The 16,043-nt window shown below is 40.5% G+C and overlaps 1 protein-coding gene across 1 annotated transcript in view; it reads right to left on the bottom strand.

Annotated features, from left to right (window-relative positions):
* Positions 1–16,043, bottom strand: part of FMN2 (formin 2) — a 246,456-nt gene that overhangs the window by 208,916 nt on the left and 21,497 nt on the right. Inside the window, exon 2 of the mRNA XM_084623958.1 lies at positions 5,440–5,606. Coding sequence (XP_084480084.1) covers positions 5,440–5,606 — 167 coding nt within the window. The remainder of the gene's footprint in view (positions 1–5,439; positions 5,607–16,043) is intronic.

Genomic DNA, 16,043 nt, shown 5'->3' with positions numbered 1-16,043 from the left:
AAGGCCACAGGGAGAGTCAAGGGCACAGTTAACCCCGAAACAGTGACACTAAAAAACAATGGGTCATTTTCCCCCTAAGCTCTTTAGTAACCTTCGGCAATAACCAGGCTTCCTGACTTTCAATTTTATAATCTCCACAGTGTTTTATAATTGCCTGAAATAGTTTTAAGTGCCAATTTAACAACATCTTTAATTCAGTCCCAAAATCAGGTCACAAAACTTCTTCATAGAGACTGTCAACTATTCTCAGATGAATCCAGGAGTTACGCTCCACACGAACTGAATTACCTGGGATAGATAACCAAGACGATAAACAAAAAAATGGTCTAGACAGACGTATTCCAATTACGGTCATTTCAGTTTTGTATTTTACCAATGGTTAAATTACAATATTACTACTCTTTAGAAAAGCATTACACTCTGAAAATCAGGAAGCCTGGAGTTTCATCTCAGTTATGCCACTAACTCACTAGGTCTTCTTGGGTACGTCATATAGCTTCTCTATGCCTCAGTTTCCTCAAGTATAAAATGGAGATACCATCCCACACAGGTATTGTGAGGATTAGCTAATACGCATACAGCACTTTGAACATGTAAAGTGCAGAGAAATATATTAATTATCTTGATCAAAGTAAACATAAAAAGCCCATGTCACCAAGATCATATGAAGAAGAAGAGAGTGTTCCACAATAAAAAAAAAAAAAACCTAGGTAATAATTAAAATGACCTACTAGTGCTCGAGTTTTTTATTCTGAAGAAGGAAAGGGCAACTGCATCGCAGCCTACACTAGACTCCCCGACCCAACCTCAACATTTCACGCCATTGGTAATAATAGTGCAGCTCCACCAGTGACAGCACCAGAGCCAGCTAACTGCAGACAGAACATGGACATAAATGACACAGTAGTTAAAATGCCAGCAGCTGGCCTACATGCCATTACCAATGCTGCTCTCGTTTCCTCCACCTGCATCCAGACAAAGAACCTAACCATGGATGCCTCTACCCAGATCCTGGTGTGGATTTGCAGAGACTGTGGCCTGCATTTTCCACTCATAGAAAGCCAGGCTGCAAGGACCATCCAGTGTGAAACATGCCTGCTGGTGGAATCTCTTCGGAAGCAGATGAGAGAACCACAAGAGGAGGTGGCCAGGCTGCGGAGCATTCATACACGTGAGTAATTCATTGAGAGTATTCCTATGGAGATGTCCAAGGTTGAGGACACTATCCAGGTAGAGAGGACTGCTGTCACGCCCCCGGGGGAGGATGGTATGGCTCTGTCACTGGCAGGACACTGACTGCTGGTTACTTCCGGCAGCAGGCACTGCTCCACTCCTAAACCTAACTCACCCACCAATATGCTTTGTTCAGATGCTTTATCTGAAACTCAAAAAAAAAAGAAACCTACAAAAAATGGAAACTAGGTCAAATTATAAAGGATGAATATAAATAAATAACTCAAGTATATAGGGACAAAATTAGAAAGGCCAAGGCACAAAATGAGATTAAACTAGCTAGAGACAAAGGATAACAAGAAAAAATTCTACAAATATATTAGAAGCAAGAGGAAGACCAAGGATGGTGCAGGCCCATTACTCACTGAGGGGAAAAAACAAACAGAAAATGTGGAAATGGCAGTAGTGCTAAATGACTTTTTTGTTCCAGTTTCACCAAAAAAGTGTAATAGAAACTGGATATCTAACAATGAATACCAGTGGAAATGAGGTAGGATCAGAGGCTTAAATAGGGAAAAAACAAGTTAAAATTACTTAGACAAGTAAGATGTTTTCAAGTCACCAGGGCCTGATGAAATATATCCTAGTATACTCAAGGAGCTGACTGAGGACATATCTGAGCCTTTAGTGATTATCTTCAAAAAGTCATGGAAAACAGCGTGAAATTCCAGAGAACTGGAAAAGGGCAAATATAGTGCCAATCTATAAAAAGCGGAATAGTATCCAGAAAGATAATGGAGCAAATAATTAAGCAATCAATTTGCAGACACCTGGAAGATAATAAGTTGATAAGTAACAGTCAGCATGGATTTGTCAAGAAGAAATCATGTCAAACCAAACTAACAGCTTTCACTGAAATGGTAACAAGCCTGTGGATAAGGGGAAAAACAGTAGATGTAGTATATCTTGACTTTAGTAAGGCTTTTGATATGGTCTTACATGACCGTCTTATAAACAAATTAGGGAAATACTACCTAGATGGAACTCCTATAAGCAGTGGCGTAGCTAGGTGGAGCGAACAGGGGCAGCGGACATAAAAAAAAGATGCCACCCGCTTGTACACACCGGGTGGCCCTCGCCACCAAGGAGCCGGAGCGCATGAAGGCACCCGCCGCTGAAGACCCGGAGCACCGCCAGGTGAGTAAAAATTGAAAAAAGGCACCACTTGTGCTCAGAGGGGGAGCGGCTGCTCCCCCCGCTACGCTACTGCCTATAAGGAGGGTGCAGAACTGGTTGGAAAACCATTCCCAGAGAATATTTATCAGTGGTTCACTGTCAGACTGGAAGGGCATGTCAAGTGAGCTCCTGCAGAGATCAGTTCTGGATCCAGTTCTGTTCTGAATCTCCTTCCTTAGAGGTTTTTAAGGTCAGGCTTGACAAAGCCCTGGCTGGGATGATTTAACTGGGAATTGGTCCTGCTTTGAGCAGGGGGTTGGACTAGATGACCTTCTGGGGTCCCTTCCAACCCTGATATTCTATGATTCTATGATTCATCAGTACTTTAAATAATGACATAAAGGGTATACTTATAAATATGTGGATGATACCAAGCTGGGAGGGGTTGCAAGTGCTTTGGAGGATAGGATTAAAATTCAAAATGATCTGGATGAACTGGAGAAATGGTCTGACGTAAACAGAATTAAATGCAATAAGGACAAATGAAAAATACTCCACTTAGGAAGGAACAATCAGTTGCACATAGACAAAATGGGAAAGACGGCCAAGGAAAGAGGACTGCAGAAAGGGATCTGGGGCTCATAGTGGATCAAAAGCTAAATATGAGTCAACACTGTAACACTGTTGGGGGTGGAGGAGAAACAAACATCATGCTGGGATGTATTAGCAGGAATGTCATAAGCAAGACACAAGAAGTAATTCTTCTGCTTTACTCCATGCTGATTAGGCCTCAACTGGACTATTGTATCCAGTTATGGGTGCCACATTTCAGGAAAGATGTGGACAAACTGGAGAAAGTCCAGAGAATAGAAATAAAAATGATTAAAGGTCTAGAAAACATGACCTATGAGGGAAGACTGAAAACAAATGGGCATGTTTAGTCTGAAGAAAAGAAGATGGATAGGGGACATGATAACAGTTTTCAAGTATATAAAAAGCTGTTACAAGGAGGAGGGGAAAATGGTTCTACTTAACCTACGAGGATAGGACAAGAAGCAGTGAGCTTAAATTGCAGCAAGGGCAGTTTAGGTTCTGGGAATGGGCGACAGGGGATGGATCACTTGATTACCTGTTCTGTTCATTCCCTCTGGGGCACTTGGCATTGGCCACTGTCGAAAGACAGGATACTGGGCTAGATGGACTTTTGGTCTGATACAGTATGGCCATTCTTATCTTCTTAAGACTTAGGAAAAGCTTCCTAACAAGGTAGTTAAGCATGGAATAAACTGCCTGGGGAGATTGTGGAATCTCCGTCATTGGAGATTTTTAAGAGCAGGTTAAAAAAACACCTCTCAGAGATGGTCTAGATAATACTCAGTCCTGCCATGAGTGCAGATGACCTCTCGAGGTCAATTCTAGGACTCCCACTGTAAAAAAAACACAAAAACAAAAACCCTAGAGTAGACATTGCACCAGAGTTCTGTGGAGTTTCATGGTAACATGCAGGCCCAGATTATCAAACTATGCACTTAGTACACTTGCACAGGGCCCCCATCTTGGAGTGTTGGGGGAAGGGAGGCAAAAACATACAAAAGAACTTAGAGCCAGTGTCAGGGTTCCTTCCCCACTCTGAACTCTGGATTACAGATGTGGGGACCCGCATGAAAGACCCCCTAAGTTTATTTCTACCAGCTTAAGTTAAAACTTTCCTGGGACACAAAATTCCCATATCTGGGATTCAGTATGCTGCCACCACGAAGCGATTTAACAAAGAATCATGGAAGAGACCACTTGGAGACATCTTTCCCCAAAACATCCCCCCAAGCCTTACCCCCCCTTTCCTGGGGAGGCTTTAGAATAAACAAGATGAGCACAGACCAGCCTTGGGGTTTTAGGACACTAAAACCCCAATCAGAGTCTCAAAAAACAGAACTTCATTAGAAGAACAAAAAAAGATAAAAGAAACATTCCATAAGATTAGAATGGAAAATAATCTCACAGGCAGTCAGATTCAAAACATAGAGAAACCCTCTAGGCAAAACCTGAAGTTACAAAAGGACACAAAAACAGGGATACACATTCCCTCCAGCACAGTAAATTTCACAAGCCAAAAACAAAAGAAAATCTAACGCACTTCCTAGCTAGAATACTTACTAACTCTATAGGTGTTGGATTGCTTGCTTTCTTGATCTGTCCCTGGCAGAGGCATCACACAGACAGAGAAAACCTTCCCCCCCGCCACTCCAGATTTGAAAGTATCTTGTCCCCTTATTGGCCATTTTGGTCAGGTGCCAGCCGGGTTACTTGAGCTTCTTAACCCTTTACAGGTAAAAGCATTTTGCCCCGGCCAGGAGGGATTTTACAGTACTGTATACAGAAAGGTGGTTACCCTTCCCTTTATATTTATGACAGCCAGTAAGAGTCCTGTCTGCACACTGTGGCAACAGCAGAGCAAGGAGCTGGGCTAGCTCTGCGGTACAGGTTCCTCTACAGGGTGAGGCCAGGGTGGGTTTGTTCTCCAACACACACAATCTAGGGCCTCTAAGTCTGAGGGTCGGACCCAATCCCTCTCCCCAGAAGCAGGGAAGATGTCCCCCCAATTGCCATTGTACATCGGGCCCCAAAAATGACTTAATCTGGCACTGACAGAATGGTATACTGTTGGTTTTCCAGTGAAGCTACCACCGGATTTGTAGGAGGTATGATCTCATGGTTGAAATGCAGAAAGCTATGTATACCTTCCTACAAAAAAAGAGAAGATGGTTGGTGTAAATTAGTGAAAATAACAGCTACAGTACAGCAACATGGCAAACACTACCATTATGCTCTCAAATCTTGAAGGAGAACATGTTATGGGAAAGGAAAATAATTGTTCCAGTATATTTTGTATATCCAGTCTTGAACATGTATGAACTCAAACACTAAATTTAGTTGCCCACATTTAATAGGACAATTTTAGTCACTTGATCACGGGGGGGGGGGGGAAGAGTTCTCTAAGAGGAGAATTTTCCTAGATTGATAGGTATCATAAACCACTGATAATTAAAATTGTTCATAAGAAGTATCTACAATATAAATTCTGCAACTTACATCAAACGTCGGTGTGCTCTGATGCGCACTCTGATTACATGGTTCTCTGAAACAATCGCTGAAAGGAAGTAGGAGCCCCATCGCAATGATCCTAGAACACAGCTTTTCTGCTTCTTCCTGTGGGGCATTCTCCTGCTGGCTGAACAGTTTTTCCAGGAGAGTTCGTCCTGCAAAGATTATATAATAGACCAATGATAATTTGTAATAATCTTTGTAGAATAAAAAAAAGTAAGAAATTTTACCTCACTCCTGAAATAAAGAGCTTGACAAGTATAGACACCAAAAACATCAAGTTTGTCAGGATACCCTACAAGTCAGCAGATCAGCCTTCAAGTAAAAATAAATCTCTATGCACTAGTTTAAGAATTATGCAAATTAAAGTTTCAATACTACTTATTGTTCATAGGGCTTGAAAGAGAAAATATACATCAAGTTGGCTCAAGTGGCCTAGCAGTTGTACTAGACAAACAAGAGTCTTGAATTCCCATTCTAGAATCAGTCTCCTGCTATGAGAAACATAATTAAATTATACTTTACACTTATATAGTTATTTGTTATCACAGGCCCTCAAAAGTCAAGTATACATTACACCATTTTCCATATGGGGAACATGAGGTACAACAGGGTTAAGTAACTTGCTCAAGGTCACATAGCAAGCTGTTACAAAGTCAAGAATAGAACCAAAGTCTCCCAACTCCTAGCTCTTGGTCTTGAATTACACAGAAGAGAATACTAGTATTCTAGAGTTTGTGTTGTACTTCTCAGGAGAGAGTGTCCAATGTCATTTGAAGAAATCATAATTGCTGGCCATTTAAAAGTGACATTTACGGAGCTCCAAAGGTTGCAGAGTGCTCCAGGCCAGAAGAGAATCATTTTAACACAGACCTCTGTACGCAGAGGCACAGGTTCAACGGAAGTTGCCTCCTATAGGACTAAACCCTGGATTTTGTGCCCCAAATATTCTTTTCACCAATAAAATATGAAAGGCCCTGAACTTGAGCAGGTTGTTCTTGCAAAGTGCCTAACAGATGAGAATACTGTCAGGTCCCAAGAACCTAGTACTGTACAAGTCTAGCCAAATGGAGAATAAAAAAAAACACAACAAAACCAACAGATTAGTTACACAGTCACATGTAATGCAGAAATATATACTAAAAAGACTATTAAAAGTTGCCTGGTTAAGCATTTAAAAACAGATAAATCAGGAAAGGCCAAAGTTAAGGTTGTTCCTGTTTACAAGATATAATAAATGGATGGAACAAGTGCAGGAGAAGAGGAAACACAGGAGCAATAAAATTAGTAGAATGTTTTAGCACGGACTAGCTGCATATACAATTTGTGGTCAAAACGGTAACAATCATCACAATCCAACACCTGCCAAAGCCATCAAAACATTTTCCAGAGTTTTACTAAAATAAATAATTGGAATTGGAGGGCATTTTGCTTTTCATGAAATGTGGTTTTCTCATTAGAATGCAAGAAATTTCAAACATTTCTATGTGAAGAATGATTTTAAACTAAATGAAATTTTCACAGGCTGTTTCGCAAAAGGTATCCAGTTTCCATGAAAGAAAAAAAGAAAAATCTAAGATTTCATGTTCACTTTTCAAATCTAAAAGATTTGATAGTTTTGAAGGCCATTTCTTTTCATTGTGTCAATTAATATTCTCTTTGAGTCCCTATCTTTCACTACAATACTATATGGTCTAATGGATCCAGGTACTTGGCTGGCAAGAAACTTCAGTTCTATTATGTGCTATACAACTGACTTGCTTTCTGACCTCAAACAAATTGTCCAACTTCTCTGTCCACTCTTTTCACCATCTGTATAACGGTGATAATGTGTCTTGCTTAGCACCCCTTTAACACCCTCCATTTTAGTGTTTATGTAAAAATGTAGCTTGTACTGACAACACCTCTGTTTATATTTAATAAATATAGGAAACTGGCCTTCTAAATAGGCAATATATTCTTTGGGTTTAGTACACCTAGAATATTGGTTTGAAATTAATCTTTCCCTTTTGTACAGTGTGATTGGTATACAACAGAAACTGCCTTAAAACAAAGCAAATCCATGGGCCCACAACAAAGGAGTTATGACAGCCAAGTTTTTGATAGGGCTTTGCCTCTCTCTTCAGAGCAGCAACCACTGCTTCCAATTACACTGTAACAAAAAAAAAAAAAAAAAAAATAGTGTTCCTTTAAAGCAGATCAACATTCTTATTAGAAGAAAAGTCAGCCACCACCAAATCCTGTTATTTTCTGGATACTTGTAAAATGAAAGAAAGATCACACAGTAAAATTAAATGGCACGATAAGCAGCAAATAATCAGTTTTCACATTAATGCACAGTAAGTCTGAGAAAAGAGATTTCTAAGATGATTTTAATTGGGCTTGTGAAAGAATAGCCAACAGCAATGCATGCTTCCCCATAGTGGGCCAAATTGCTAAAAGTGACCTGTGATTTTTGAGGGGCCCGATTCTGAAAGTCAGGCCTCTTTAAAGTGGCAACTTGGAAACCCAAAAATCACTAGTTGTTTTGGAAGATTTGGGCAACTATGCCTTAAACCAGACAGAGGTACTCCTTCCAGTGATAAGAAAGTAACTTTCAGAGTAACAGCCGTGTTAGTCTGTATTCGCAAAAAGAAAAGGAGTACTTGTGGCACCTTAGAGACTAACCAATTTATTTCGCTAAGGTGCCACAAGTACTCCTTTTCTTTTTAAGAAAGTAAGTGTGACACCCCTGCCTGATGATTCTCTGGTCTTTGAAACAGCACCCTTGTTGGCAGTCTTAGCAAAGGACTTTAACCTTAAATATTTGTTCAATGAAACAGCATACTTAGCCAAAGATTTCATTCCCATTTACTCAATTTAAACAAATACAGTATTCATTGGTAAATTACTCACTACTTTAAAAAAAATCTCGTTTAAACATTAAATCATATTATAGGCTTCAGACAATATACATATTTTTAAACAGTTTGATTAATTAAATGGGTTTCTGTATTCAAAAATAACATTGTACATTTCTCATCATGCTCTCTATCTGTATTGGATGTTTCCTCTCCAATTTATGATGATTATTTGTACACATGAGGTAACAAAGACATGTTTTTCAATACCAGTTATCAAAAGAGCAGAATATTTTTAGATTAACATCTGTCATCTAAACAAAAATGCTATTAGGAGAAAAAAAAACCTTCAACTCAGCTCTTCAGCAAACTTAAGTAGCACTAAACCATCCCCCCCTTAAACATTGCATCTATTATTGTCTTGACTCAAGATGCGAATAAGGATTACCACCTGGAAGAAGGTATTATGTTTAAACAAATCTGTGTTCTAATACCGCATGTCCCTTGAAATTACTGTACAAACACACGCATGAAAATTTGAAGTAAAAGTACGTTCCGTCAGTTTAGATTATACATGTTTTACTGAATGCAAGTTTAAATGAGCTCAATTTTCTATGAATATGGAAACAGATTCATGCTGAACTGCTGTGAACAATTCTATTAATGCTAAATGGGTTAAACATTTTAACACACTTACTGGGTCATATTTAAAATGAAGTGTTAAGCTGTTTAAATTTTCTGTATATGAAATAGCTAGTTCAGAAGGAACAATCTGAGGGGCTAAGATTATTACCCACTTGAATGGTCAGAAAAGGTTAGCCACACTGATTCCCCTCAAAGCGAGACCCAAAAAAGGCAACATAACAGTCTGTGGGTAGAACAGAAGGTTGGGGGAGGGGAAAGAAAGACCTGTTTACCCTTATTCAGGGCAGCTTCAGCCTCCTTTCCAGCTACTTTCAAGTATAAACAGATGCTGTCACTAGAACTGAAGCTTCCCATTTCCGCTGACAACCATCAGTAGTGGTTTGGGGATACTGACACTATTCAGAACCCAATGGTGCCCTTTATTGTTTTTCAGCTCTTTGAACTTTGAACTCTTTGATTCACAGTGACACTAAGAAAAGCAGAACACACACCACAAAACCATACATTTAAGAAGAAATTAAAAACAGACTTTGTTACATTATAAAAATGCACTCGTTTCTTAAATACTAAGGGTGAAATCTGAATGGCCTCATCTCTCTTCCTATTCCCGCCCCTCAAGAAAAAAAAACAACTGCTTATTTGTTACTTTTAAAACTTCAGCTATTCCCTTCACTTTTCTTTCTGGAGAACTACAACAAGCTCTTTGGAAGACCTGAGTCATACAAATGTATGTGTGGAAGGGACCTCGATAGGTCTTCTAGCCCATTTCCCTGCATTGAGACAGGACTAAGTTCATTGGGGGGGGGCACACAGGCAATAGTAGTACATTGTGGAGTCATATTTACTTTGTTATCCACTATAAACTCCAGATCCTTTTCTGCAGCACCCTTTTCTAGACAGTCATTTCCCATTTTGTATTTGTGCAATTAATTATTCCTTCTTAGTCCTTATTGAATTTCAGACCATTTCTCCAGTTAGTCAAGATCATTTTGAATTCTAACCCTGTCCTCCAACGCACTTGCAACCCCTCCCAGCTTGGTCCCATTTGCAAACTTTATGAGTGTACTATCTATGCCATTAGCCAAATTATTTATGGAGATACTGAATAGAACCAGACACAGGACAGACTCCTACATGACTCCATTCAATATGTCCTTCCAGCTTGACTGTGAACCATTGTAACTATTCTGAGTACACTTTTCCAATCAATTATGCACCCACCTTACATAAGTTCATCTAGGCTAATTTCCCTAGTTTATGACGTCATGTGAGACAGTATCAAAAGCCTTGCTAAAGTCAAGATATATCATGTCTGTTTCTTCCCCCCCATCCACCAGGCTTGTTACCCTGTGAGAGAAGGATATTAGGTTAGTTTGACATGATTTGTTCTTGACAAATCCATGTTGATTGTTGCTTATCAACATATCTTCTAGGTGCTTACAAATTGATCTCAATTATTTGCTGTATTATCTTTCTGGGTTAAGTTAAACTGACTGATCTACAATTCCCTGGGTTGTCCCTATTCCACCTTTTTTAGATAGGTACTGTATCTGCCCTTTTCAAGTCGTCTGGAATCTCAAAGATCATCAGTAATGGCTCAAATATCTCTTCCGCTATTTCCTTAAATATTCTAGGGTGTATTTCACCAGGCCCTGCCAACTTGAAGACATGTAACTTGTCTAATTAGTTCCTAACCTGTTCTTTCCTTATTTTGCCCTTTGATGCTACCTCATTTACATTAATGTTCACTATGCTAGTTCTCCGATCATTGTTAACCTTTTTGGTGAAAACTGAAACTAAAAAGGCATTTAACACTCCAGCTATTACTCACTGAGGACAGAAAGACAATAAGAGAAAATGCAGTAATGGGCCTACCCTGTCCTTCGTCTTCCTCTTCCTTCTAATGTATTCGTAAGATGTTTTCTTGTTACTCGTCATGTCCCTAAATAATTCATTCTAAATTTGCCTTTGCATGCTTCTGTTTGTTTGGTTTTTTAAAAATATATTTGTCCTTTGTAATTTAACCAAGTTTCCACTTTTTGTATGACTTTTTTTGAGTTTCAGGTTGTTGAAGAGCTTCTGGTTCTCATATCATCACTTGAGGCTATAATCTAATATACTCCCTTTCTCCCAAATACTAAATTGAGATGGGAAGGGATACTAACTCAATGACCATTCAGGTTACAGCTACAGGTTTCATCACCATTCAGGTCTTCAGATCTTGCCAACAACCTCCAGCAAAGAAGTAACTCAAACAAGAAAGGTATATTTTAGAAAGTCTGAGACAGGCCTTATAAATCCCCAAAGCAGCAATAATGGGAAAAAAAGGTTTTTAGTACTCCACTTTATAAAATATTAATAATAATTTATGTTTGGCTCAAGAAACAAGAATCTGATACTGCTACCTTCTCTAAGTGTGCGAGCTGTTGCTGCTATCATTCAGCTCAGGTTTTTTCTTGAGCCTGCTAAATATCATGCTGCTCTCCACTCCATCATCCGTTGCTCCCTGTCACCGTTATCTTCTTCCACTCTCCCAAGCTCCTATTTCTCTTCCTTCTGTACCACCCTTAATGAGGTTCAAGCAACAACAGTGTTCCAAAAGGGTTGTCAAAAACAGCGCTGCCAGAATAATGGTTGGCAAGAGTTTTGCAGTAAGGGGTCTACTTTTATTAAGAGATTAAAACCCGGCAACATGCTCACCAGTCACCACCACTCATGACACAAACAGGTAGTCCCTGTCACAAGGATCATACAGTCTGGCTCAATTTCCCTGTCCAGTCTAGTTAGTTGAGTACTGCCAACCCCAAGCATTCACAATTCATGAGATATGCATTAAATGAGAGCTGGCACCGCTGTAAAGGGGGCAGGGAGACTAAGGGGAGAAAGAGCAACTATTTTAGCCCAAAGCATGCTATAGAATACCAATCCCTTCCAGAAATTTTGCTTCACTATTTCCAACTGTGGTTATAAAATAGTTTCTAACACTGGTAAATGTGGCTGTAAATGATATTATTGGATGTATTTGCAACCAAATTTCTCCTAAACACTTGGAATTGTATTTGCAAGAGGGACTGAGCAGTCAATAGGTACAAGTTGCACTCAGTGTTTCTGAGCAGGGAGGGAAAATCAGGCCTTTAGAATATCTAACTTAAGCAGACCAAATTCCAAAGATAGCCTTGAGCCTCTGACCCAACTTCAGGGCTAATTTCCACTGCAACTATAGCAGCCTTCAGTACTTTGAACAGACTTTTTATAGCAACAGAGTGAGGAGTTATTTCAGTATACTGTGATTCCTGAAGCCTGTAGCGGTTCACTGGATCACACCAAGTGATACAACGGCTTGTGTTTACAGCATTCTTCTTTAACAACTATAATTGCTCCAACTTTGTTCCCAGTCTATTTTTACTTATGTTAGTAAGGCTAGAAATGCCCACACAGCAATCATTCTGTAGGTTTTGAAACCAAGAGCCCACCATGTTTAGCTCGGACTGAGGAAACAAACATTTTCTTATAGAAACCCGTATGGAATAGGAAATAACCATATTATAGAATAGAGAAGATATATCTGTATGCACCCAAAAAAAACCCCCACACATAATAAAAAGATTATTAAGGTTGCAAAGTCAAGCATTCAAGAATCAGGACATGCCAGCATTCAGATTTTCTGTGCAGGAATATAGTCTTTAATTACATGATCAAAAACTATTTTTTCCCTTCAGGACCCACCTAATTTGTTAGACAGCAAAGGACTTGTGAGGTTCCGGTATCATAGTGTGCCTTGGTGGTTACAGACCTTTCTGCCTGTCCCCATCCCTCAAGCCACTCCCTTTCCTTTTCTCCTATTACCACTTCCCCAAATCCCACCCTGTCCCCTACCCTGTTGCAATACTGCAGCTCTTGCCCATCTGCCTCCCACCCAATGCTTGTCCCTGTCCTATATTCGCCCCATCCTCAGTTCCTGTCCCTCTACCTTTTCTCCCCTTTATTCCTATCTCACCCTCCTGGTTCTTGCTCCTGCATATCTCCTTCCACATTCCTCAATCCTCAGCATGTGCCACTTGACTTCCTCCTCCTCCTGCTTACTGCCTGAATGCCAGCAGAAGAGTCTTGTGCTTTCAATTCTGGTGTTGCAGTAGCCCCTGGCAGATAGGGGAAAACAGCGGCAGGAAAGCTCTAGTCTGGTCATGGAACCTTGGACTGGAACATGCTTAGTCACTCTCTGGGGATGGGGTATGTGCAGTCCAGTCAGCAGTTAGAAGCAAGGATGGGTGGAGCATACTTAGGGTAATGAGAAGCTTCAGAGAATTTAGCTACTAAGTTAACAAGTCTCTACTGAACACATGCAAATTTAGACAAATTTGGTCATATTTTCAAGTGGTCAGCGAGAGGTACATCCCTGATTACTAGGGCAACTCCCTTCAAGTCCTTGCTCCAAAGCATGAAGATGCTACAACTTCTCAAGAAAAGGTTATACTTTTAACTTTCCATAGAGCCACATTAGTTTAATTCCTATATATATATATAAATTCCTATAAGTTTAATTCCTATATATATTATTTTATATAAAATGTGTGTGTGTCTTTTTCATAAGGGAACAGGCAGATTAGTCTCTCCCCCACATTCCAGCCCCTCTTCACGCTCCCCTCATAGCAAATATTATGCAAGTATATTAATTAATCAAATAAGAGCGAAGCCACAGTGCATTTAAATCCTGCTGCCTTAGCAGCTGAAGTTGAAAGAAAGAGAGGAGAAACGTCAGAGTGAATTACTGGATATTGGAAAAATTTCACACACATTCCAGTGCTGCATGCCAATGAAGGGGCGGGGAAGGAGAATGAGGATAATGATGAAGGATATTTTCAAAATACCCATAACAACTCTGAAGAAGCTATAAAAAGGGTAAAAAAATCATTCATTATTAAAGCTGTGTGAACAACAGATTTTTCTGGTTCATGGGCAGTTCCGAGAAGTTAAAAAGTGTTTATTCTGGGTTGAACAAAACACAGTTTTGTTTGAACTTAAGAATATTTTTAGTAAGACTGAAGTTTCAAAAAGTTTTCAAATAAAAAAATTGAAACACCTTTTTTTAAAAGGCCTGAAACGTTTCGATTTTTCAGATTTTTTTTTTTAAACCAAAGACCAATTTGGTAAAATTGACACAAATAAGTGAAATGCTTTGATCAACCCGAATCTGCATTTTTTAGCAAAAAAGTTTTCGCTTAACCCCCCCCCCCCAATTCACTGAAAGCTAATTAAGTCTTCCTTTCTTATAGCATAGTCAATAAAATAAAAAGCACTATTCATCAGCATATGACACTATGGTCATTTAGACAATAGCTGGAAAGTGGTAGCCACAAAAATTCCTCCCCCCTTCTCCCCTAACACTGCTTCAGCTTGGTTCTCCTGAACAATATGCAAAACACACCAATTTTATATACTATGGCCTCAATCCTACAACATTTAGTGTGTTTGTGGGCTGCTGTGTCTGCACAGAGCCCTGCTGAAATGGAATGCTACATCGTGTGCTCGAGACCAGCTTACTACATGCTGCAGAATCAGGGTTTAAAACTATGGCTGTGAACAGGGCTGGATTAACACAGGGGCTTTGGAGGACGATGTTTTAGGGGAATTAAAGGTTTGTCAGTTTACAGCCCAGGGAGGAGATGACTCTGGGTGGCCTGAAGATGTCTACTATGAAGGGAAAAGTGCTGGTGGTGTGGAAGAGGTGAACCTCTCCATGACCCTTGGGTGTATGCAGCAACAGCAGATCAAGGAGCTGTGCACTAGCTACGCACCGACGTTCTCAGCCACCCCAGGACTGACTGAACGGGCATACCACTCTATTGACACAGGTAATGCTCACCCAATTAAAGTCCAACCTTACCGGGTGTCTCCTCAAGCTAAAAATAGAACTGCTACAGAACGGAAGATCCAGGATATGCTACAGATGGGGGATAATCCGCCCCCTCTGGCAGTGCACGGGCATCTCCAGTGGTTCTAGTTCCCAAACCAGATGGGGAAATACGTTTTTGCGTGGACTACCGTAAGCTAAATGCTGTAACTCGCCCAGACAACTATCCAATGCCACGCACAGATGAACTATCGGAGAAACTGGGACAAGCGCAGTTCATCTCTATCTTGGACTTAACCAAGGGGTACTGGCAGGTACCGCTAGATGAATCCGCCAAGGAAAGGTCAGCCTTCACCACACATGTCAGGCTGTATGAATTTAATGTACTCCCTTTCGGGCTGCAGAATGCACCCGCCACCTTCCAAAGACTTGTACATGGTCTCCTAGCAGGATTGGGAGAATATGCAGTCGCCTACCTTGACAATGTGGCCATATTTTCGGATTCCTGGGCAGAACACCTGGAACAGCTACAAGAAGTCTTCGAGCGCATAAGGGAGGCAGGACTAACTGTTAAGGCTAAGAAGTGTCAAATAGGCTGAAACAGAGTGACTTACCTTGGACACCAGGTGGGTCAAGGAACTATCAGCCCTCTACAGGCCAAAGTGGATGCTATCCAAAAGTGGCCTGTCCCAAAGTCAAAGAAACAGGTCTAATCCTTCTTAGGCTTGGCCGGATATTACATGTGATTTGTACCACAATACAGCCAAATCGCCGCCCCACTGACAGAGCTAACCAAAAAGAAACAGCCCAATGCCGTTCAGTGGACCGAAGAGTGTCAGAAGGCCTTTAACCAGCTTAAAGCGACACTCATGTCTGACCCTGTGCTAAGGGCTCCAGACTTTGACAAACCATTCCTAGTAACCACAAACGCATCTGAGCGTGGTATGGGAGCAGTTTTAATGCAGGAAGGACTGGATCAAGAATTCCATCCTGTAGTGTTTCTCAGCAAGAAGCTGTCTGAGAGGGAAAGCAACTGGTCAGTCGGTGAAAAACAATGTTATGCCATTGTCTACGCTCTGGAAAACGTACGCCCATACGTTTGGGGATGGCGTTTCCACCTGCAAACTGACTATGCTGCGTTACAGTGGCTTCATACCGCCACAGGAAATAACAAAAGCTTATTCGGTGGAGTTTAGCTCTCCAAGATTTTGATTTTGACATCCAACACATCTCAGGAGCTTCTAACAAAGTGGCTG

The sequence above is a fragment of the Lepidochelys olivacea genome (genome assembly GCF_965140295.1).
Source record: "Lepidochelys olivacea isolate rLepOli2 genome assembly, chromosome: 3".
NCBI classification, from domain to species: domain Eukaryota; kingdom Metazoa; phylum Chordata; order Testudines; family Cheloniidae; genus Lepidochelys; species Lepidochelys olivacea.
This window is presented reverse-complemented; position numbering and strand designations above follow the sequence as displayed.